The sequence below is a fragment of the Struthio camelus genome, chromosome W, assembly GCF_040807025.1.
Source record: "Struthio camelus isolate bStrCam1 chromosome W, bStrCam1.hap1, whole genome shotgun sequence".
In the NCBI taxonomy this organism is placed as follows: domain Eukaryota; kingdom Metazoa; phylum Chordata; class Aves; order Struthioniformes; family Struthionidae; genus Struthio; species Struthio camelus.
The window spans coordinates 57020391-57045508 of NC_090981.1; the positions used below are offsets into that span (position 1 = coordinate 57020391).

At 38.4% G+C, this 25118-nt stretch overlaps 1 protein-coding gene across 1 annotated transcript in view; it reads left to right on the forward strand.

Moving 5' to 3' along the window:
* Positions 1-22114, forward strand: part of LOC138064142 (Golgi phosphoprotein 3) — a 34583-nt gene extending 12469 nt beyond the window's left edge. Inside the window, exons 2-4 of the mRNA XM_068925377.1 lie at positions 11010-11141; positions 17241-17355; positions 20117-22114. Coding sequence (XP_068781478.1) covers positions 11010-11141; positions 17241-17355; positions 20117-20541 — 672 coding nt within the window. The 3' untranslated portion in view covers positions 20542-22114. The remainder of the gene's footprint in view (positions 1-11009; positions 11142-17240; positions 17356-20116) is intronic.
* Positions 22115-25118: the final 3004 nt, after the last annotated feature.

Genomic DNA, 25118 nt, shown 5'->3' on the forward strand with positions numbered 1-25118 from the left:
AGCTGGGCCTGTTTAGCCTGGAGAAGAGAAGACTTAAGAGGATCTTGTCAATGTGTGTAAATATCTGAAGGGAGGATGGAAAGATGAGGCCAGACTCTTCTCCATGGTGTCCAGGGACAGGACGAGAGGCAAGGGACACAAACTGAAACACAGGAAGTTCTGTCTGAATCTAAGGTGTGAGGGTGACAGAGCACTGAAACAGGTTACCCAGGGAGGTTGTGGAGTCTTCTTCTTTGGAGATACTCAAAAGCCATTTGTACACGATTCTGGGCAATGTGCTCTAGGAAACCCTGCTGGAACAGGAGGGTTGGACTAGATTATCGCTAAAGGTCCCTTCCAACCTCAAACATTCTGTGATTCCTTACACTTAATCATCATTGCACGAAGGCATACAAATACCTTCGCTGTTAGCCTCTAGCTATAGGATCACATCAGTAGTTCCTCTTTTTCTTGTAGGCCTTCCATGTGACTGTATCTCATGATGCAGAACACCAGAGTTGCTGATCTTATGCTGGTGGGGATAACTTGGCAGTATGCCGTAGCTAAACTTGTGCCACCCAAGTGGTTACATAGACCATAGTTTGGGAGACCTTGGTCTAAGTGATTCAGATGGTCAAAATGAACATGCAGTTATTTTTTTAATAGTGACCAGCTTTTCCATCTGTGTCACTGAGAACTTGGAAAAGGGATTTTTTTTGGTTCTTTGTGTTCATTTCTTTTTTATAAGATCTGTTTGCTTATTTTTATGTTGAGAAGCTTCTTAAAAAGGATATTGGGAGAATAACCCCCAGGTAAACTTTTTGAATTGCTTAATTGTTATTTCTAGTATAAGAATTTCCTGCTCTGTGAAGAAAGATGTGCTTGAAGTTTGTAGGATTGGCTGGAAAAGCTAGTTATCAGATTTGTTGAACAAATAACTTCATAAATATGCTCAGTAGTAAATTAAGTGTAGGTTGCATCAGTCTGGTTGACTTACACACACACACACACACACACACACACACTCTTCAGAAATTGTTTTTTTTTTTTAATTTAATAGTTTTCCTTATAGAATGAGGGACTTTTTGTTGTTTCTAAATAAAATACTATCTCTCAAGACTTTTTATTATCTAAAGAATCCATAAACTTACTGCAGGAACTCAGTTATTGGCTTTGCTTGATCTACCTGAGACTTTTGTTTATAGTTAGTTATGTTTCACAGAGGATGGTTTTCCTTATTAGCAACAATAAGGACAGTGAAGCAGGCAATTTTTCTTTTAATGGGCAATTTTACTGTTACCTAAAAGGATAGGAACAACAGAATTATGTAAAGGTGTCTGAAGTTGGCGCCTTCACTTACTCTGCTTCTTTGTCCTCTCCTCCCCATATCTGCTGGCATTTCCATTTGACTCTATGACTTCCCCCATGAATATGGGGGAAGAGGAAATGTTGTGGAAGAATACTGGTAATAGATGCATTTTGAATTTGTATAATTATTAACCTATTGGGTCAACATGAAGGAATGATTTTTTTTTTTAATGCTAAAAGATAATTTATAATAAACCAGATATTTTTCATTAACTTTTTCTGATATAAAATACTGTTTGTATTTTATATTTTGCCTTTTTGGTGTTTGCGAACAACTTTAAGGAGATGTTTTGTAGAAGTTCTTCAAATTTTTCTTGCTACTTTCAAAAATTCAAAATAGTATCAGTAATTGCAGAGAGCATATTTAAAGGAAACAGTGTGTTAAGATGGGTTTCCCTTTATTGAGGAGGGTTTGATAGCCCTGTGCTCCCCAATCTGCCAATACTCTCTATTAAAATCAAAATACCCTAATTAACTTTAAAATAATGTTTGTCATCTGCACTCATAGCTGTGAAGCAGACTAAAGTTGGAAAGTTGTTGGCAGCAAATTCTTACGTTGGAGTTATGGTGCAAGAGTAAGGAAACAGCCATCTTTGTGAATATTTGGCAGATCAAAATCCCTGTTATCCTTTAGCCTGTCGTCGTGCACATGGACAGTGTATGCTCCCTCTCCCCTCCCCAGCTCTCCTTCTGAAGATACAGAAATTGTTACTTAAGACAGGAACTCCTTGACTAAAAAAGTGAGAGTTCTGTCACAATTGTGATCAAGTCCATTATGAAATATAGCTCACTGCAGTCCATATTTCAAGATAAATTGTCCCTGCCTGTCTTTGCAGTAGTTGTCAAATGGGTGACAGATGGAGATTTTGGATTATTATGTGCTGTCTGGCTTTGTGCTGGCTAATAATAGGCTAGTAGACACCTCTGAAAGAACTTGCTATTGCTTCAGAGAATCAAAGAGATGCTGTCATTGTCCAGTCAGATTTAAATAATATAACTTTCAGATTTAAATAATATAACTTCAAATTTATGTTGATCAGGGTAATCGTTATTGGGGTCCAAACCAGGGAGCTCAAGATAATGGTGAGTATAGTCCGTGATACTGTGAGTATTTTGTCCTTTGTGTCTTTTGAGCGGATTGCGCTCGTGAATGGCTTCGGTATAGATAGCCCAATAATGTATGAATAATGTATGTTTGAGCTTTTCTTCCTGATTCTCTTCCCTCCAATGACTAAATGAATAGTTCTTGCCTTAACTATTCAGATTGTGGTGTTGAAATCAGTTTGTCAAGTAAACTGTGGGTTGTCACTGATGGGGGTGCGCTTGCCTTTTCCCCTCTGTCCCAAACACATTCCTTCCCTTCCTCCTGCTGCCACTACCATTCATTCAGTTGCTCAGTCAATCAGGTGAAGGGACTGGCCATTAGCTTTCAGCCAGACCGCTCCAAGTTAGCTGACTGCACAAATGCTACTCTAGGCTCAAGAGAGATGGCAGCGATGAGCAGCAATGGAAATTAACAACAGGTACTTTGTCTTCAGCAGCAGTTCACCCTTTACTGAACTACGTTCTCAGGTTTAGCCCTCAACTGGCTACAAATGAAGACGCAGGGGAGGACTTACCTTCTCAAGTTACCTGATTTTGTGAAAGGTTAAAATGAAAGTGCTGTGGAGAACTGACATTGATTTGAAAGGTCAATAAAATTGAAATGGTTCTCTCGAAGGAAGAGCAATTGAAATTGTGCGGAAAGGTTAATGCCAACGTGCTGTTGAAGGTAATGGTTCAAAAGAGATGCTTGTGCTGAGGAAGTAATTAAACCCTGGGATGTCATATTGTCCTCGGTGACTTTTCCTGCTTTTTTTTTTCCCCTTGGTGTTTCTGCCACCTTAAGTACCTCTAATTTAAAAAAAAAAAAAAAAAACTGAATTAATGAACATACAAAACTTAAGTCTTTATCCTGGTAAATTATTCAAGGCGAGCATTTGGGTATTCTTGTTGCATGACACATCATGCCGTATGAATGTTAAAAGTAAATAGACTCTTTGCCAGTTGTGCTATGCAACATGTAAATCAGTCCGCCACAAAATTTGTATCAACAGACTACTCCATTTACTTAGTCCAATCCTACCAATAACCCAGACTGACTTTGAAAGTTCTTCCAAGCTCCACATTCTTTTTAGTTAGGCCATCTCGGCCTACACAGCAGTTGACAACTATTTCTCCTGGTTCTTTTAATAGTGGAACTGAAGTGTTGTATTTTTATGTCTCCAAAACCGTGGTCCATGAATAGACCATGAGGTCTCCAACCTGACATTTTTTGTAAATTTTGGTGAGGATGTGAAAGGAAACCTGGAGATTATTGACCTCAGCAACTTCACGTGATGCCAGCAAGCATGGAATGTTTTCCAGTGTGTTTGTCATCAGTAATTTCTGATAACGTACCATAAAAATAGTCTGCCGTGCATCAGAAAGAGTAGAAGGAAAGAAACAACCCATCGCTGGGGAAAGCTCGGTATTTGTTTATGTATAAACATAAATTTAGTCTTAGGGCTTTTGTATTGTCACGGTATTTGAATGCCATCCATGTAAAAGTAATAGCAGGTCCCCAGCGGAGTAACGGAAAACAGGCTTCCTGTAAATTCAGAATTTACTATTTGCTAAAATGAAAGCTTTCCTTAACCTAGGTTGTTCTTAACTGAGAAATCCTGAAGTTAGGCTACCATTAAGACATGAAACCCTTATCAGATATATTGCCCTGGAGCCAGGGCTTTCATACACCTCAGGTGCTGTAATTGTTGGTTATCTTGGCTTTGTGCTGCCTTTCCAGTTGGCCAGCTCCCCTTCTGTTAGGGCTACCATGGTTAAAAAGGGTTAAAATAAAATTTTCTTTCTGCTGGCTCTAAATGAAATTTCAGAAGTTGCATTCTTTGGTAAATTTTTAAGTATTTCTAAACTTGGAATTTCCTGTGCACAGGAATTTCAGTTTTTGTATAGCTCTAGTGATGATTCTGGTTCAGAAGGCTCCCCCTTAAATATTTGATTTATTTCAAGAGATGCTTTGTTTTGCTTTTATGTCGAGGATGTTAGATGAGGCTTAAAGGATGCTATTAAGCCTGAATATAAAGTGAAAAGGCTTTTAGGAAGAGAAGTTCAGACAGGGCTGTGTTAGGTGCGTTATTCCAGCGAAGTGCTGCTGTTGTTCTTCATAAATGTAAATTGAGTCTGAGCCAATGCCAAAACTTTGACCTGACACTGACCTCCAATACTGAATATGAGCGTGGGTGGATCTAAGGATGGGCCTGAGGGGTCTGTTGTTCCCAAAAATTTTTGGGCAGGCAGGCCGTCGTAAGCCTCAATTATTTTCATGGGCTACTGCATGGCTTTATGATGCCTTTAATTAAAAGGCTTGTAAAGCTGATATTCGTTTGCCATGACTCTGATCTGCAAAGTAATCTGTAATAACTTGAGACTCACTGACTTAGATCAGGGAATGTGTTGTCAACCACAGTCTAATTGTAGAAGGTGCTGCAAACTGGTAGCCTTGGTCAAGTAAGTTAAGCTCGCTCTTTTTTTTTTTTTTTTTTATTGCCGTATGTGTGTTTTGAGGCTTCAGGATTAGAATTGTGTCAATGCTTTTTCTTCTTTCCTTCTTTATTTTTAATCTGAGATGTTTTCACAGATTTTTCACTCATCCCCACCCTTTTCTGATCTGTGGCTGGTGTAGTAGAACTGCACCAGAATAGAACCCTTCTATTCTGAGGTAGCTGAAGAATTGGAGAGGTAATCTATATTTTCGTAGTCGGAAGAGAGTTGTAGTAATTAAATGTTATGGGTAAGAAAAAACCAAAGTATTCTGAAATAAGACATCATACAGTCTGTATAAGCCTCTTGTCCTCATATTTATGAAGAAGGTATTTTTTAACTTTCACTCTGTAATCTGTTAAAGAGACTTTCCCAGTAAATATTTTGAGGTAGTGTCTGTGAATGTAAAATAGCATCTTTAGCATCAGCAATTTAATTATATTTTTGCATTGCTACTGTTAGGTGCTTTTAATTTGCACTTGTGGTAGAGAAAACAGTGAACTCCCCCCCCACCCCCCCAGAAACTAGCTTGACTGTTGCTTGGAAGCTGAATGAAGTAATGTAAATCTGTTGGCTGTTTTAAGTTTAAGCCAAATGATTTCAGGTTTCATAAAAGTTTTTAAGCAGCATCCATTCTGTAGAAACGACCAATACACTTGGCACTGATCTTTGCCAGATATATTCAGATGGGGTGGTTATGTTAGAGACTTCTCTTTCTGATTGCTTACATGCTTAGTAAATTACAGTGGTCATTACTGCAGTGGTTTTGAGGGACCTGAGATGGAGAAGATGATGTCTTCATCTGTCTTCTTTTAAAAACTTTTTACAAATGTTCTTTCAAATCTGAAATCTGTTGAGTAATTTATGGATTTTAAATATAAATTTCAGTTTTGAGTGTATTGAAAAATTGGAAATAAATGTGTTCTGTAGGAATGTACTTTAATACCTCTGCAACATCTCTTATTCTGCAGTTCCTAGTCTTGAGTGCTTCAAAAAAGTATTTGAACAGCTTCCAAATTCAGAATGCTGTGATGTTGTCAGTGCTAATACGTGTGTTTTCTTTCTACTATTTGACCTTGTTGTTACAGCTTTGCTATAGCATAAACAGAAGATCCCACTACATTTTTCACAACAGCGTGATGTTTGAGCTGCTGAAAGACATGAGTTCTTTGTCTGCGCAGGAGTAGTCACAATTTCTAGAAATCTTTATTATAAACATTTTTTTGCAAGTCCTGGGCCCCTATTCTATTTAAATACAAGGTTTTTGAAGCTTGGAAGTCGGGGATCTTGGAGGCAAGCTGCGGGGGTAAGATGATGTTAGGGAATAACATAAGCTAAAGTTTTAAGGGGCATCAGTAGGAGCTTTCCAGTCAGAACCTCTTCCGTGTTCTTGCCTTCTCTGCGGAGCATATGTCAGCCGTGCTTCCTGTTGCAGTCGGCACGCAGTAGCTGCAGGAAACTGGATCGCAGTATATGCTTACACTGTACTTTGTGTGCAGATCTGAGCTTGTGTATTCCTATAGCAAGTAAGAAGAAACTGCGAGAGCCATCCGCTTTGCTCAGCAAAACTAGACCCAACCTCTCAGAAAGTCTTACTTGCTTGAACATGTGCTAATCATGTAGCTTTTTCTCCCCCTCTTAGGGCAGAACAAAAATAAGATGACTGCTCACCGCATGCAGTGTAAATACTTTTAGTCTGCAATCTTGTCTGCCCCATCTGTGCAAACAGATCTAAGGAAAACCCTGAGGGTCACACAAATGCAGTTCTTTACCAAGCTGGAAGTGCAAAATTGTAATGTATGGCATCATAACATGGGGTGGGGAAGCAGGCCCCTGGGTGGAGAGAGTGTCACGATTGGATGATGGGGAAGTGTAGCTGAAGAGGCAAGGTAGAAGCAGGGAGTGAAGGATGGGGTAGGGGGTTCACAGTGAGGCACAGGGCCATGGTTAGGAGACGGACTGGATGTAAAAGTGGGAGTCTTCTATTTTAAGTGACTAATGGCTTTCTGAACCAGAAGACCTGGGTGAGCTAGGAATTGGGTAAGGGGTGTGGGAACAGGGGAAGGGGAATCAATGCTGCAAGCGATGATGAGAGACATGCTCTAATGAACATGGATTTTAGATAACAATCTTTAAGCAGAAGGGTGTTCTCAGCCTTACTTCTGTGCTTTGCCATACTTGACTGAGTTTTCAAAGTTAAGAGTGTAACAAGTTTCCATTATAAGCTTTATTTTCATTTCTCATTGTGCTTGTCTAGCAAAACTTGTTTTTTACCTTAGAATTTCTAGGTCTACTCTGAAGGAAAAATGTTTTTGTGCTGTGTTTGTGTAAACATGACAATTGTAAACATTCTTATGATCGTTGAATCAACATAGATTTAAAATTTTGTCTCGCAAGCTATTCTTAGCTTAAAGTGCTATTCTGATATAGCTGCTGTCAGATAAAGACAACTCTCTCTGCCTTGTAAGACCCCCCCCCCCCCCCCCCCGTTGCCTAGCAATTTTAATGAAATAAGTGTTTCATTGAGTTAGGATGTTTATAAAATTATAAAAGCATGTAGGAAGCTTGCTAAAGCAGAACTATCTGGTGTTACAGAGGTGGGAATACTTGTGCTGTGTAATAACATGAAATAGTGGAATGACTTGTGTCTATAAGGAGTGATCTTTGATGTCAATAGAGCATAGTTTTAAGAGTTTTAGGTATTTGGAACATAATTCAAGAATGGTGTTTAAACAGTCAGGCCAAAGGTCTGTCGTATTCTGTGTCCTGTAATCAAGAATGGCTAGGTAATACTTGACAAAAGGGTGTACACAGAATGACTCCTTCCGGTATACCTTCCCAACTTCAGTGGTGCACGGACTTCCCAAACCGTGTGGGGCTAACAGGTCCACTGATGTCTATCAAACCTTATTATCAATCTCTTGTTTAACTGATATTTTTTAAGCTTTCTTATACTTTTGCCTCCCTATAGGAACAGTTGAATTCTTATTTGAAAAAGAAGTTGCCTTTGAATTTTAAGCCTGCCAGCCAACCTCATTTGTCACCATTTAGTTCTTCTCTGTGGCAAATGAACAAATAATTGTTTCCTTTCCAAATAATGTAGTATTCTATATTATTATTCTCCTCTATTCATGTTGTTATTCTCCCTACCCATTTCACTCCCCTTTTCTTCACTGTCCATCTAAAACCTTTAAGTAGTAGTATTGCTGAGTGTTCTTATTTCTCTTTTCTGTGCCTTTTTTTTTCCTAGTTAACACTGTGTGCTATTTGAGATAGGTGACAAGGTGGTGTTTGCAGTATTGGAGATAAATGTCTACATCTTTCCCTTTCAGTTACAGTAAGAGGTTTGAGATAATTTAAAAAACAATTTAGTTATGCTGTTGCGTGCTAAACTGACCTTCTGTAAAAGTTTCTTCAGTTGTCTGAGGTCTTTGCAGTAAGTGCCAAAAAAGATCAGTCTCTTTGAACTATCTGGAAAGACCAGTTTAATGGATTGAAAAATGATGTTGAAAGATTCAGGATGACCCCTTCTGTTACAAAATGTCTTCTCCTTCACCATGTTAATAGCAGTGTAATCTCTGTATCTTAAAATTGGTGTTCTTTCTCTTGTGGATCAGCTGCAAACTCTCAACCTTTCATCAAAGACCATTTAAAAAGAAGATAGTAAGCGTTCTCCTGACTTTATTGTCACCTAACCCACTGGCGCAAGCACAGTCTATTTATGAAGACCATAATCTTTCTGAGCTGCTCTTCAAGATCACTTGATTAAAAACTGTTAGCTGGTTTTGCTGCCTCCACCCTTGGAGGTTTTGAAGACCAGCCTGGTTAAAGCCTTAAGCATCTTAGTCTGCCTTCGTAGGTGACCCTGCTTCAAGCCAGGGGTTGGACTGGAGATCTCCCGAGGTCCCTTCCTACCTGAATTATCCTATGATCCTATTGTTTCTAGCATGTTTCTGTGCAACTCACTGCCTGTAGTCGAATATGTTGAATAACTGCTGGAGCAGAAGAGTTTGTATCTGGTGATAACTGCAGAAGCAGTGGTGCTAATGTCACCTCATTGAAAAATACTAATTTTAATAATAAGTTTTCATTACTACATAAGGAAATAAATTCCAGAACTTAAATTATTTGAATAGTAATATAACACTTTCTGTGACTAGAAAGAAGTGTATATTTATCATACTACAGCTGTAAGTTTATCCAATGGATTTTTAGTTTGCCTATGTATTGTCTGATTTCAAAAAATATTTTTACATAAAGAGACCATTTAATTTGAAATAGTAGCATGTAGGAGGAATCATTTTTCATCAAACCTGGTACTCCACCTGATTTTATACTTTTTTGGGGGGGGGGCAAAGAAGCATCTGATATCAACCAAAAGCTTAATCTAGGGAATGGCTGACTTTTGGTAGTAGCTGATATTCACAAAGTATCAGCTTTGAGTAGAAGGCTGATTAGACAACCTCTCAAACACCTTTCCAACCCTGTATTTACGGCCTTTTAGATAAATGTCTGTGACGTATTTCAGTAATGGCTTCCTAGGAATACAGAGCTTTTGCAGAATTTTTAGGAATATTGGATTTTTATATAATACAGCTCTTGAAAATAGCTGGCTGCCAAATGGAAGCCCATATCAGCGTGTTCCTAGAAATCCATGTGTAAGGGCATGAATTTATTGGAGACTGGTTAATACACCTAAACATATTTATCAGACTTCAGATGCAAGCATCTGATGTATTTCTATACCCCGACAACTTTTATTTGCAGTAAGTGTAAAACTGCATTGCTCATGATTTTATTAGTGGTTAGGATGAGAATCCTAGGAAAGGGAGTGCTCTGTTTCTCTTGTTTCTTGCACCTTTCTCTAAAGTGTCTCAGGGTGGGTGTTGTCACAGACGGGGTGCCCTCACTAGAGGAGTTTTGGAAGGCCTTTCTGTATCACGCTCCGTGTTTCTGTGATCATTTCTCAAAAGACAAGTCCTTTCTCAAAATTATTTTGTTTTGTCTTAGATACTGTTCCTGCATCAGTCATATTTCTTTATATTAAATGTTGGCTACTCTGTAATTAAAATAGAAGCTGTCTTCCCACTGCAAGTGAGAGCTTCAGCTCTCCTTAGTTTTGTAAATAAATTTGTTATGCCTTTTGTAAGAATATTTAATAACTTTAAGCTTTACTTAAGTTGAAGACTGAGTGTTAAAGCTGACTGTACTTCTTTTTCATAAGGTTTCTGTCACAATTTTTAAGCAGTAAAGTACAGAAGTCAATAAATGTATTTCTAGGAATTGGATAGATTTATGGGGTCAAATGTTCTGTTCTGCCATGTAAGCAGATAACTGTATTTCTGTGTTCTTGATAGCTAAAAAGAGTGTTAGATGTGGTATGGTTCAGAGAATAGATGCGGTTTCAGTTTTGCAGTTTGTGTAAGAGCAGTCTGCATTAAGTTTCAGAAATATATTAAGTAGGTCTAAAAGATTTGAATGACAAAATAGTACCTATATAGTAGCTGTTATAAATATTTTTCTTGAAAAAGTTTTGTTGTCTTTTGGTTTTACTGTATTCAAGACAAAAAAAATCCGTTCTGTAGATTGTCTTAATCGCCACCCTTCTATTTGATCATTTAATTTGCAATATACTACAGATCTTAATACTGATTTTTCAGATTATTATTACTTCATTGGTGCCAGATTGTTTATGGATGTAAAATCATTTTAATATTTCTCAGGAAATCCAGATAAGCCTGTGTGATGTTGGAAACGCCAAACGCTTGAGGTCTGAAGAATGTAATTATGCTATTTTAACTACTTATAAACTACACTTTATATCTAGCAGTTGCTGATATCTTGCTATATTAATTTGTATCACTCTTTTGAAGTTCACTGTTCTTCAAAGAGCGGAGACTGTCAAAACTAATAGGAAATGGATCTGTTTCTCTTTTATATTCTCAGTGAAGAATGGAAGTTGACTAGCTGTGCCGCTTCAAAGTGCGTTAGGGTAGAAAGAACTGGTTAGAGAAGGCAGTAAGCCCTTTTTATTTGTTTTTAAGTGGCGATGGAGATCTCTTACTGTCTTTCATTCTTCGCAGGGTTACACATCGTTCTGGAACGATTGCATCTCCTCAGGATTGCGTGGCTGTATGTTGATTGAATTGGCATTGCGAGGGCGTCTTCAGCTGGAGGCTTGTGGAATGAGGCGCAAAAGTCTATTAACGAGAAAGGTAAGTGGAAGAAAACGGTCACGTTTACTTTTGTGGCATGCTTATAAGTAGTCGTAAGGAAAGACTTTTTTTCCTTTCTGTGGGGTTAAGGATCCTGAATAGTAACGTAAGCTAGATGCACAGAGTTATTACCTAAAACATTTAAACCGTGAGCTAAAGTGGCTTGTAACATCTTCTGTACTTGCTCTTTGCTCCTGTTCTTTCTCTTGCCCTGTGCCTGTTTCTGTTGGGATCATTGCACGCACAGTTGGCAGAGGCTCTGGCCAGGGTGCGGCGGCAGCAGTTGCTGCTGAGAGCCAGTAGCACCAGTTGTGGCCTGTTGAAGGAACTGGCTGTTGCAATGTGGATGAGCTGTGGGCTGGGGCTGAGCGGGAAGGCTAACTGACAGCGTGCCACTGCAAGCCACCAGTTTAACAACTCTGGTGTACGCAGTGGCACAGTCACAGCGCTGCAGTGTATGGGAAGGAGGCCATCCTTGTACATCAGGCCCCGGAGAACACAAACCTGTGTCTAATTTAAGCATGTGACCGGTGTGTTAAATTTGGTGTACTCATCTAACTTTAAGATGGGCATATTTTTAAGATTCCTTATGGAATTAGGCTGAAGATTCGAGGCTTTAATTTGTTACTTCTGCAGCTGGATTTTTCCTTAGTATAAAACGTGCAAAGTCGCACTCTTTGGAGAATCTTTTATTTCATCAGCATTAGTGGATACTTCTAAAATAGATTTATTGAAAACGTGGTCAAATATTGCCTGTTCACCGCAAATAAATTTACTTCTATGGCAGACTTTCCTGTCAATATTACCTTTTGCTAAATTTTTTAAAGGAAAGTTTGAAAATTCTCCAACCCACTCCCAGCTTCCCTCACTTCTGAAGAACTGAGCCTCTGTTCAGACAAACAGCTCCTACTTCTTTTAGTTTCATTTGAGTAATTCAGCTTTGATTAGTTTGCACAGAATTTTTTCCTCCAAAGCTTTTGGCTTCTTAGGCATTCAGGAATGTTCTTTAGCAGTTATTTTCATTCTACAGAAACTTTGTCAGATATGTCTAACTGAAATTTTAACTGTGCTTTTTTAATAAGATGGAAAAATAACCTGTGCTTATTTTGAATAAAGAACAAAAGCCAAATTATCGTCTTGCGTTTTTTAATTTTGTGACTTTTTTTGTGGTTTTTTTTTGTATTGGGGTTTCTTGTGTGGTTTGTGTAAAGAGTTAAAAGCTACCCAGTATTAAATACTCTATTCTTTCTGCTATTAAGACGCTCCTGAGTTTTCTTTTTACAGGCAGAAGGGTTCTGTGAAAAACACTTAATATGAAATTCAAGTTAAGATTGATTTCTGCTTAAGGAATTATCTGCAAATAAAATCCCTAACTACTGATATATGTCATGTCTCTTTTCCCCATCTCCCCCGACCCTTGAATTGAGAAATCCTTCTCAGTGATGACTTGCACTGTTCTGTACCTTCCTTACTTGAAGTCTTGCAGTGTTTAACATCAAATTTCAGTCTTTTTTTTTTTTGTTGCTTGCTAGATTTCAGTGTCTCAATTAACAAATGTCCCTTCTTCCCCCTTTTGTAGGAGCTTGTAGGCATTGCTCACCTTGCCCTCAGCTTTCTGTTTAAGTATTGTGCTCAGTGAGTGGAATGAGCTATCTCGTTGTCTGCGAGGTTCAGTGAGGTGCGGCCTTCAGAGGCAATATAGCTTCTGTATAGCTTCTACCCCTCAAGCTAAGCCTCCTTCTCTCCTCTCCTCATCCTTCCTGGGACTTGGTGGGAAGGTAGAAGCTTCTTAAAGCAGCAGTTGTTGCTCAGAACCGCGCATCTTCGAGCCACGGTGTGTACGAAGCAGGTACAGGCTTCAGTCATTTTAGTCTGTGTTGCAGCTGAGAAGGGTAGTCCTGTCTTTCTCCAGTCTTCTGTCTTTGCGAAGAGGCTTACCTATTTTTGGAGCCTCTTGGGTTTTTACTAGTGTGTGTTTGTGCAGCCTTGTAGTAGATCAGGTAAGGGCTCTGGCTGACAGCTGACTTCTGAAAACTGATCACTTTTGTGATTAGTTTAGTTGTCACTTGAATCACGTTCTTGCTGTTGTCATCAGATGGTGCACAAGTGAGCCTGCTGGCACAGAGGGCAAGGTGAGAACAAGAAGAGTGGACTGCCTCTCTGGGGAGAAGTTCAGCTTTCTAGCCACCTACAGCAACCACCTTAGTCACGCAGCTGACTTAAAAGATTGCCAGCTACAATGATTTCCGTTTCAAGCCTTAAATCAGACAGATGTTACCAATTATTTGTTGTAGTTTCTAAGGCATAGCTTCAGGTGATCAAGACAGGTTAAAGCCATGCTTGAATGTCATAGAATGCAAACGAGACAATGAGAAACTGTCAGAGACAGTGGTAGTGAACTCTGCTGAAGCTTATGAAACGTCGACATGGCGTGGTTTACGTTGCAACATCATTGTAAATTTATCCTGAGGATATGTAGCGTTGTGGAGTTCTACCTGCTGGTATCACTTCTGGAAACAAGTGAAAGTCAAGATTTCTGTATAAATAAAAAAGTAGTTTTTAAGACTAGTGGTTGTTGAAGATAGAATATGGTATTCTGTTCTGCCCTACAATTAGAGAAAACAGTGCAATAATTCCAGTTACCAAAAAAACCTGACAAAACCCAAGAAATCCTTAGTAGGATAACTTCAGTATTTTATAACTGACGATTCTGAGTGATTCACACGAGTTAATTTTTGCATTATTAAAGCTAAACAACAGAGCGCTTACTTAAAATCAATGCAAGAGGTACTTCATCGTTAGCATCACTTAATTGCAAAGCTGCATGGTAGAAAATGCAAATTAAATATTCTATATAGTTGAAATGTCCTCAGCAGTTGGATACAAGGCAAATCTAGTACATGAAAGATCCCTGAAAAATTGGAATAAGGAAAGGTTTTTTTTTTGCAGTAAGGCTAAGGAGTATCATCTCTGAAGAATCAGGTTCTTAGCTGCTTTCTCTACCTTAGCTCATCTATTAAAAAAAGGGGAAAAAAAAAAATTTATCCACCCTTGCAGATACTTGGTCTTCTGTGATGATTCAACTCATAAGATCCTCAACCCACTTAACAACACAAGAAGGGCAAGGAAAATATGACTTCCAATGTGAAAACTCTGGAAAGAATTAGTCAAGAAGCACTGGTCAATAAATCCTCCTTCAGGAACAAGCAGAGCTGTGAGCATAGGAGAGGGGTGGCTGGGCCTCCCCTGTTGCCTCCCTCCGTGGAAGTGTGTACTGGGAGAGGAAGAGGGAGAGAAATACCATGGAAGCGTAATCCAAATTAGTTTGAGGGAAAGGATAATAAAAAGAATCCACGCAAAGCATATTCAGTATAGCGGAGACGAGACAAGAAAATGGTGCATGCCTGGCTGTGGAAAATGGTAAACTCCGTGACAAAACTGCTGTGTTTTGTGGCTTCACAGAGCCTATCGAGTCTTGACTGAGTTGAATGGAAGCGTCAGTGTTCCCTAGAGCTCTTTCCTCTGAACGCCTGTATGTTAAGGCTCATACAGTCATGTTGGATTTTTTTTTTTTAACTGTTAAATTAATCATGCGGGACAATTCAAAGATAACTAAAATACGCTTATCTACTGGAATGTCAATTTTAAAAAGAAGGGAAGATAAATTTGTTGGAGTGTTTTCAGGCTAATTATTAAAGGAAACCTGAAAGTAAGGGTATTGATAGAGCTGAACCTAGCAGCTTAAAAATCCAACCTAAAGTAGGCTCCAGGAAAATTAAAGAGGAGAAACTGAAAAATTCAGAATCTTGATATAAACCTTGAAGATACGTAATACTCTTTTATGCAGTTAATAGAGGTTTTGAGTGCAGCCATGCTGTGAGCTTGTATATCAGAAAGAGAAATATAAAGGTAGTATAATATATCAACAAAGAAATATAAATTGTTGTGTATTGCATTTCCAATAGGGATTGTCTGGATTAGAATGTAGTTGTGTTTTTAAAACCAAATATCCAAGTTTTATGGTTGGAGTGACCTCCAGCTCCCAGAAATGTAGATCTGAACTGTATCTTAACAGACTATCTAAACTTGTTGCAGTAACAGAAAATCGGGTTTATCTGGTCTCTCTCTGGCAGATATTTATCTTAAAATTCTCCACTAAATGCAATTCAGTGACTTCCCTGGGTGTTTAATTTGCCTTGTGAAGTTCTTGATAATGTACATCCTGCAGCATCTTTTGTATTTCCAAAATAAGCTGGTGTCTTGTATTTTTTCCCAACTAGATACCCTAAGCTACTGGTTAATATCTTCTGTGTAAAAAATCTTATCTATTTTATTTTTAGAACTAAACAAACCTACTTTTAACCTGTTATTGTGGACTGTTTTATTCTTGCTGGTGTTACTAAAATCTTAGTTTCTGTGCTTTTATGTATGCCATCGGAGTTGGACATAGTATTCCAGCTAAGATCTCCTTTTCAGAAAGAGTTCTCTCGTACAATATTACTGTTAATGCGTCTTAGAGAGGAATTTGTCTCTTTACTAAAGGACTTGGCTTTTGTTGATTCGTTTAGTTCATAGTCTATTACTGTAACGCCTAGATCTTTTTCCTGTCACTTTGAACTGTGTACTTGTTTATTACTTGTTTTATGTTTGTTCTCCGTTTTCTCATCCTAACGACATGACTTTGCATTTCTTTTTGATTTCATCTTATTGACTTTAGCCGTGTCTCCAGTTCAGAGTAACCGTGCCATTATGAAGCCGTCGTACGCTACAGCTCATCTCAGTTTAGTGTCATCCGCAGACTTCTTAAGCCTGTATTCTACTGCACTGTTGTTAGTATTAAGAATTATTAGAATTACAGAACAAATGTAAACTTGAAACATATTCCAACAGGACACTTAACCCTTTTCCAGGTTGACAGTATACACCTTCTCAGCTACTTGGAAGACTTATTTAATTTAAGATCTTTCACCTGCTGCTTCTCCCTTATGTATTGAATTATTTGGATGTAGTTGAGTCTTCTTCAGTTGCCCATTGTCTTTTTTACCTGATGCCTATACGTTGCCAACTTGTAAAAGTACTTCAGTTGCCAGATTTAATCATTATTTTCATGAATAACTTTGAAACTGTAGTAATAATTTTCCTCAAGAAGAAAGATTTGTTTAGTTTTGTTTTTATTAAAACATGTTGACTTCTGCTTGTTAAACCAGTAAGTTTTAGTTTGGTGCTGTTTTTCTTCTAACCAGAAGAAAGCGGTATTTGTACATGGTTTATATAACTACTTATATTGGTAAACAAATAGTTATTCACGTTCTTAGGTCTTATTATGTTACTGTGAATAACTTTTTTCCCTTTGCTTTCTCTTGGAGAAAGAATTCAATTAAATCATTTAGAAGTTATTTAATAACAAACTTAAACATCCATCATATATAAAAACTTGCATTAAAATAGGTAAAATTAAAATAAACAACACTTATTAAAACGGAAATATTTTGCCTAAAACATGCATTTTATCTGTTAGTGAATGGAAGGAATGTAGTGTTGCTGGTCAGTGTGTTCTTCAGAGCTGTAAAAACTCATAGCTGTTTTCCTGAACCTACTTTTATCCAGAGATCTATGGAAGGAGAAGAAAATCAGTTTTCCTGCTTTTTCAGTTTTAATTGGGTTCTCAACTTCATGTGACCTAGTTGTTTAACTGTAGTAGTCAAATAAATTGACCTGAAGCTGTAGAATAGATGAGTGCCATCAGAATGCAATTTAACACTGTAGTATACTCTCTTTTAAGGGGACAGTGAGGGACATGGCCAGGTTAGTGGATTATCTTCCTTAAAAAATCAAGTATTAAGCATGTATTAATACTACAGTTTTAGTTGATTAAGTGGGTTATAGGTAGCTTAAGACTAAAGGTAGCTTTTTGTAACTAAAATCTTAAATATTTATTTCTAACAACTAGGTGTATTTAAAGCTTACACGTTCTTAAAGGAGAATTTTTTTAAAATTCTCCTTAGTTTTGGTAGTAGGTAGATTCTTCTAGTCTTTAATGCTTGATATTTACAGTATATGGATTAAGTCAAAATACTGATGCATTTTATTCCGTCTCAGGTGATTTGTAAGTCAGATGCTCCTACAGGGGATGTTCTACTTGATGAAGCTCTGAAACACATAAAAGAGACCCAGCCTCCTGAAACAGTACAAAATTGGATTGAGCTGCTTAGTGGTAAGACTTGGACATAATGCGTTTGCTTCCCCCCCCACCCCTCCTAGTAAAGCTAATTATCTGGCATCGCTAGAGAGCATACTGTAAGATTTTTGGGGTCGAAAGTATGTAAAACGGTTAATTAGTCTGTCCTCTAGAGTGGTCTCTTGTTGGCTGTAGCCTTTAATCAAACAGAAGTAACCATTGCTTTTGACTTAACTTGGGTATGGAAAGGCTCTAGATGGACGTGTCGGAGAATTTCCCAACTCTGTGAAGGAGGCCTCTTCAGCTGAACCCGAAGTAAACCAGACCTGTAAATGCTAATGAGTTGTTGCCAAAAAGATGAAAAGCCAATTAGATTTCATCTTTATCGCTGTAGTTAAAATTTTTCATATACTCCTGCAACAGTTGTATTCTCAGGATGCGTAACTGAAATGAACAATGACCATCTTTTAACACGTACTGCTTTTACTGTTTTTCTGTAGCCAGAATTCTATACTAAGGTTTGTCCGTTGTTTTACAAAACACACAAAATGAAACTTCCCTAGAGTAGATCAGAGCTGTTGTGCAGACAACACAGGAAAAAAAAAAAACCCACTATTTTGTCAACAACATGACTTTGGTAGGTGAAGCTGTCTATCTAAATTTATTTGTTATGTATGTAACAACCCAAGAGTTTCAAATACCAACAAAATTTTCCTGCTTTCCCTGCCTTCTTGTTTTGATTGTGCTCTTCCTGTTCTCCCTGTGCCGCTTGAATCAGCCTTCCTGCCACTTCAGTTCATTCTTCATGCTCTTGCCATCACTCTCCTCTTACTCCTTGACTGTGTGTCAGGCAGAGAGGGCAGAGCGGGGAGAGGGAGAACAAAGCGGTCCTTGTCAGCAGGGGGCACGGCTGCACAGCCTCGCAGTTCAGAGTGCTCCTGCGCAGCTCCGCTGCACATTTACAGCTTGCAGAAACAATCCATTTTTCTTACCCCAGATACATAATTTGTGCTGACATTTCACCTTTTTCCCAGTGTGGAGCACATCAAGTTAGTGCTGATTCAAAAAGGTCAACTAATGAATTGAGCAAAACTGTAGGTTTTCCTTGAGGCCTGATCCTGCTAAACTTTGGCTCTGGGAAGATACTGATTTAATCCTTTTTTCTTATGCACGAGTGTTTGTGAGTGTTTGAAGAAAAATAGGTTGGTATTTTGTTTTGGGTTTTTTTTAGATGGGCTACACTGAAAAATTATTTGGAATTTTAGTTAGGAGCCTGATCCTGGAAAATAGCTATTCCATCTGTAACTATCAGTGATGCAAAGATACTGCTTAAAATTACAGTGTATGCAAGTTCAAGGCCATAATGGAGATATTTGCATAGGCTTTTAAGGCTACATTTGCCAGGCTGATGGTTTTTTACAAGCTGGGAACACTGAAATTCAGGTCGGAACGTCAAGTCTTTCTGTAAATGTAACAAACTTCTGTTTATATTTCTACAATCAAGTTCCTGTGTAATTGAGGGGATTGGTCACAAGGTGTCACCACACTACAAATTTTCTTATTAGCATATGGAAACATCCATCTAACAAAAAAAAAAACCTAGGAAATAATCTCTGCCCTATGAAGTCTACTTTTATTGCATTTCACTTCTTAGATTCATTCTAAAAGAGTTTCATTCATGGTCAGTGTGAGGAATCACATTCAATACGCTATGAGTCCTATAAGAACTTGTACAGTTCAGTAAGCAAAATGGGCCTGGGTGGGTTCACAGAACCTTTGCCTTTCACTACGCAATTTGTGTCACCTCATTTGCTTACTTAACTTGACTTCTACTTACATATGCTATAGAAATTCTCAGATCATTTATGGAAAAAAGTCATCTACATAAGAAATATTTAATGCTCTCTCATCTCTTGCATCTTAAAAGGAGTAAATTCTTTTATATCAGATGGGGATTTTAGTATTTAAAAGTAGATGTTAAGTATTCAGGCTGGACCTAAAATTTTAGCTTGCTAGGTAAACTCTTAAGCAAAGGCAGACTTGTCAAAGTGCTTAGTAGCTTTCGCTTTATCAGTAGCTGTTGCTATATTACTTTGCGCTTTTAAAATTCCCTCCTCTAAACACATAGACACGCACGCACAGACTGATGTGCCCACTTCTGCCTTGACAAAAAAAAACATTAGCAGTAATTTTTGTAGACACGTTATAGCCCCCTTTTCCTCCCATGCCCCATACACACAGTGTATGTCTCATTATTTCATCTTCGGGGAGAGGGGGCAGGAAGGGAGAGAAGAATGTAAACCTGAAGGAACAGGAAAAAGAGAAGGACGTGTAGAGTAGGTGTGCATTAGCTTATCTTTGTGGCTGGAAAAACGGCAATGACGCTCCTTCCAGTCTCTGAAGTGATAAAGGCTGAAAAGAGGCAAATGGACAAGCTTGGAGGAAATTCTTTGTTTTTTATTAAATATAAACTCTTTCTTTGTGTTTTTTTTTCTTCAGTACGAGAGTGCCTGTTTGTCATATTCTTAATCGGGACATGGCTTAGCTAGTGTTTCATCCAAAACTTAAATGTACACTGAAGCTCCTCAAAGAGGCTCTTATGGTCTCGCTGTCTGTGCATATATCTGGGAAGGTCAGAGATCAGAGAAATGCTGACATGAGCACAGCGTCTTGTTTTCAGCTATACGAATTTGACAGCACTTTCTGCACCATAGGGAAAAGAAAAAGAAAAAAGAAAACTTTAATAGTACAGATTAAACTTTGCCTGACTATTAGCTTTTTTTGTCTGCTTCTTTAGGTGAAACGTGGAACCCATTAAAGTTGCACTACCAACTACGGAATGTCCGTGAGCGGTTAGCTAAAAATCTAGTGGAAAAAGGTGTACTGACAACAGAGAAACAGAACTTCCTTCTTTTTGACATGACTACGCACCCCCTCACCAACAACAATATCAAACAACGCCTCATCAAGAAGGTTCAAGAAGCAGTTCTTGACAAGTGGGTGAATGACCCTCACCGCATGGACAAGCGTTTGCTGGCGCTCGTTTATTTAGCCCATGCTTCAGATGTTCTGGAGAACGCTTTTGCCCCCCTTTTGGATGAGCAGTATGATTTAGCCACAAAGAGAGTGCGACAGCTTCTGGATTTAGACCCTGAGGTTGAATGTATGAAAGCCAACACGAATGAGGTTCTGTGGGCTGTTGTAGCAGCTTTCACAAAATAACTGCAATCAGACTGAAGTGTTCTCTCTTCTTTCATGTAAACCAGTTGTTTCTCTTCTATTGACTATTCATGTTTTCTGTAATTTGTACCTTCTCACATGACGAATCGGCTCTTACTTCATGGGATTTATAAGTGGTGTATTCCCTCCTCTCTGTGTATCTGTATACAGGATTCTGCTGGTACAAGAGACCTTCCTGTTTAAAAACAACAGAAAAAAGTTTTACTGCCATATTGGCATTTCATTTCTATTAAATTTGAGTTATCTGAAATATTTGATTTAATCTATTTTTCATCTTTTTGTTATTGCGGTGGTTTAGCTTGGGAAGCACCTCGAGGAGGAAACGTGCATGCAGTTGGATCACTAGTCTTAGCTGACACAGATGTGTGCATGCATCAGTAGTTCTGCAGTACAACTCCTAACGGATCAGAAAGGGCCTTTTTAAAATCGCCAAAGCTCCATATCAAAGTATCTGTCAGGACACTTTATACACAGACATTGTTTCAATTATACTTAACAAAATTACTTTAAAAGCGGAAATGCCATTAAGCAGCTTTGTCAATAGTTCTTGTTAAATGCCCTGTGAATTTCACTTTGCATATAAATCTCCTGTGTACTTATACTTTCATGAGAACTATAACTGAGTCATAAGGCTAGTGTAGAAAGGTCCAGTTGTTTCATGACACAGTTTTGGGATGGGATACATTCCATTATATTGTATATATAGTTCAAAATGTATATTAACAACCTCCCCCATCTTAGTATTTTGCAAGATTTGCTTAGTTGTACACCTGATGCCCCCTTACTTGCTATCAGTCATCGCCATTTGGTGGAAAGAAAGGCCTCTTATAAAGAGCATGTATGTGAAAGCTGTTCGTTTCCAGTGTCTACGGAGTTTGCCATCCAGGTTTTCTCAGTCTATGCATTGCCTTTGATAATTAATGTATGGAAAGAGACCACTTTCTATCATTGTTTGTAATTTTTTTTTCTTGTATGGAAGAGGCTTGTGATCAGTACAGTTCTTGAGCACAGTTTTTAATTTTGTTTGCACACAAGTTAATGTTTGTCTCTTAAATGTCATAACCTGTTTAACACTTTAAAAACAAAAAGTCAGTCCTAGCTGGTGTTGCATGTAAATGGTTAGCAAGTAATGACTGCAGTTCAGATGATTAAGATTTCTGCAATGGGACGCTCTTATTATTATATTTTAATTTTTTATATACAATTATGCTGATTAGCACACTATTGTAAAAAAAATATATAAAAACCAACTTTGGCTTTTTAAAATTTATTGCCTCTTTACCACTGCTTGTTATTATCTCCCTTTTGTTTCACAGTGTAAATATTATGCATTGAACAAATTAAGCATTGATTTATATATATATTTTTTTCCTCATAACAGCGCAGATCTGTAGCGGGGCTTACAGGTGTTTAGAAACTTTTTTGGTTAATATTCAGAGCAAGAATACTAGATGGTGTATAACTGTAGAGTTGAAATTTAAGGCATCCCCTAATCTGTATACTAGCTTTTTACCTACAGTAAATAAACTATGATCTTGAAAGTGCCTGAAACAGAGCAAGCATGTCATTTTTATTTTGTGTTGCTGACTAGAAAGGTTTTATCGCTTAACTGAAAGCTTTAGTTAATATCCTTCTTATTAGAAAGGGAGAGGTTATATTAAGTAGATCAAACTGACCTAATCAGTGGTGTCACTCAGATCTGCAGGATCCATGACCAAGACAGACTAAGACGAGCTAAGAGTTAGCTTAAGAGTATGTGGCTGTGCCTGCCGTGGGTAGACCTCTTCCATCTTGAGCACAGCTCTGCAGCCTCATCTGTGTCTGGACTTCCAGTTTTGCACTTCACTTTAAAACAGTTAGATGCCTAAGTAGTTAACTTTGAAATGCAACGTAAATTCATCATACCTATATAACCTTTTTTTAAATAAAAGTTTTTAAAATAAGGTCCTTAACATTTAATGCCGCACTATTCTTTCAGTTCTTAAATGCTGTTTCTTTAGAAAAATGAAGTTAAAAGTATATTGCAAAGTATTTCAAACTCTCGTTTACAAATAAACAGATAAACAGTGTTTTCTCAGTTGTAAGATTCTGTGTTTAAAACTTTGAGGAGCTTGGGCATGAACTTTGGACATTTCTTCTAAACTTTTTCAAAATGAGATTGCGTTAAGTGGGGGGGGGGGAGTGAAAGCTGCTGTGTAGTTCTTACATTTGATAGCCTACAGAATACTTTTTGTACTTGATTGTATATGTTAACTGGTTGCTTTTATTCTCTCTCCTGTGTTGTATTTCTTCCTTTTCTGTAGCTCTTTGAGAGGAGAGAAAAGTAATTAATTAGAAAAGTTAGGAAATAGATATTCAGGAGCAAATTGAGTGCATAAATGTTAAAACGACTTGGAAAATCTAAACTACTTGAAACATGCTTCAAATTTACAGTATCTTTTTCACAGTCCCTTTTCTATCCCCTCGTATTCATTTTGCAAGTCTTTTTCATCTTCCTGCTGGTTTCATGTTAGGTTGGGGGGGATAGTGGGGTTTTGTCCCCTTTACAGCTAATCTGGTAAGAAAATCACTTTTTTTTTTTTTTTTTTTTTTTTTTTTTTACCTCTTCCAGTAAGAGTTTTAAAATTATTTCATGTACAAGACAGAGGCCTACAGTATTCATTACCAGCTTAATTTTGCTTAAAGGTAGAACCTCTGTCTGCAAAAGGGGGAGTTTGCATTAAGCGGATCCCTGAACCTCTCTGACGGGTTTGGTGCAAGCCACGGCGGGTTTGCGAAGGGAGACGCTATCTTCTGTCGGCTGCCTGATCCGAACAGGGGCAGCGGGACAGGTAGCTTTGGGGATCTCAAGTCCTAGCTTGTGCTTTTAAAAAAAGCAAAGCCTCACAAGTGCTACCAGATCATAAATCTTAACAACGAAGGTAAATTCGCTACGCTATAGGGGATGATTTAGCAAACATCCTCGCCTTCGTTGCTATAATAGAGGAAATTTTAAAAGGTTTAACGTAGCGGGCTGCTTTGTTCTGCTGAGATTAAGGTACCCTTCTTCCCCTTGCCTACCACTGCAGCTCACAGAGACCCAGAGGCCTTGTTTTGAGGCAGTTCTGGATGCTCCTAGTCTTCAGCCAGCTCTCACTGGCTGCTTAGAGTGAAGGTCGCTATCCATACCCTGAACTCCAACCAGTGTCTCAAGGAAAAATAGATACTATTCAGGGACTCATTTTTTTTAAATAACATTTCCTCTGATGTCAAACATGGGATTTAAAAGATAAATCCAGAGGCAAGAATATATATTTTTTAATTTTACAGCCCTTGAGATTTACATCCTCCTCTCCTGTGTTTGTAGAGATGACATTACAGCGCTCCTATCTGAGATGTTAGTGAAAACTGCCATGCATGATGCTTTCGAGATCCACATACGCTTCAGGTGAAACCGGCATAAATTGGCTATAAAGGACTGGTAATTGAGAGCTCATGTGTTCATGCCCATTTCTCCTACAAAGTGAAGATATGTATTAACTAATGTGTTCTCTGTGAACTGGACTGAATCTGTAATGAAACAAAATAAAGCACCCTTTCACATTACCAGCTGCAAATGGTTAGTGTGTGTCACATGTATGCAATAGCTGAAGGATTCATCTGTTAAGTGATTTCTGAGTATTTTTCCTAAGCTTCTGGCCTACACCAGCTTGTGGAACAGAACTTAAAGAATTCCATCAAGCCTCATTTCTGCCTAAATCGCCTTCAAGCAGTTTGGCTAGTCAAAGGCTGTTACATCCTCGTTTCCCCTATTGTGTCCATCTGTCTTTCTATATGGAAGGGTGTTTCCAGATTCAGAGGAGTACAGACTTCTTCCAAAAGAAGCAGCTCATTCATTCTGTGGTAATGCTAATGTTTACAACAGTTTAATTACTCAGGAAATCAGGAGTTTTCAAGTGCTGTATAAGTGTCCAGTATAAAAGTGTGCTTTCAGGCGTGTGTAGGAGGTGGCCTTCTCGAGTAGGAGGGGAGGCTCTTTGGATGGGGAAGAAGCACTGGATCAAAACCACTGCCCAAGTTCATCTCTGAATAACGTGGGGGGAGCGCCCTCCCATTGGGTCTTGTTTTTTTTGGGTCTACAAAGCAGCAACACTTAAGCACTGTGAGAAGTCCAGGAAAATAAACGCCTGCTGGCTCAGCCAAAAGAGCTTCTCTAGAAATGGTGAGAAGAAAAGCTGGCTCCTAAGCAGAAAGGATAGAGAAGGAAATGATGATGCGTAGTAGCCTTTGTTTTTTTTCCCCTTCCTTTCTGTACTTACAAACAATTCATCGTTTCTTTTTTTCCTCTCAACTTTGGACTCCGGTCTTCTCAGTTTCTTCTCTTTTCCCTATTTCACATCTTGGTGGTTTCCTCTTTCATGCTCATGAACAATCTGCATGGATTCCCAGCCTCAGCTGTTTCCACTCTTGCTTTTTTGTTACTAACCTTTTTCTTCCTTCACTTCTACAGTCGCTCAAGCTCAACTCAGCTCCCCTCTTCTCGACTCGCTTTCGCTTCCTCTGTTCTCTGATTCTCTGCT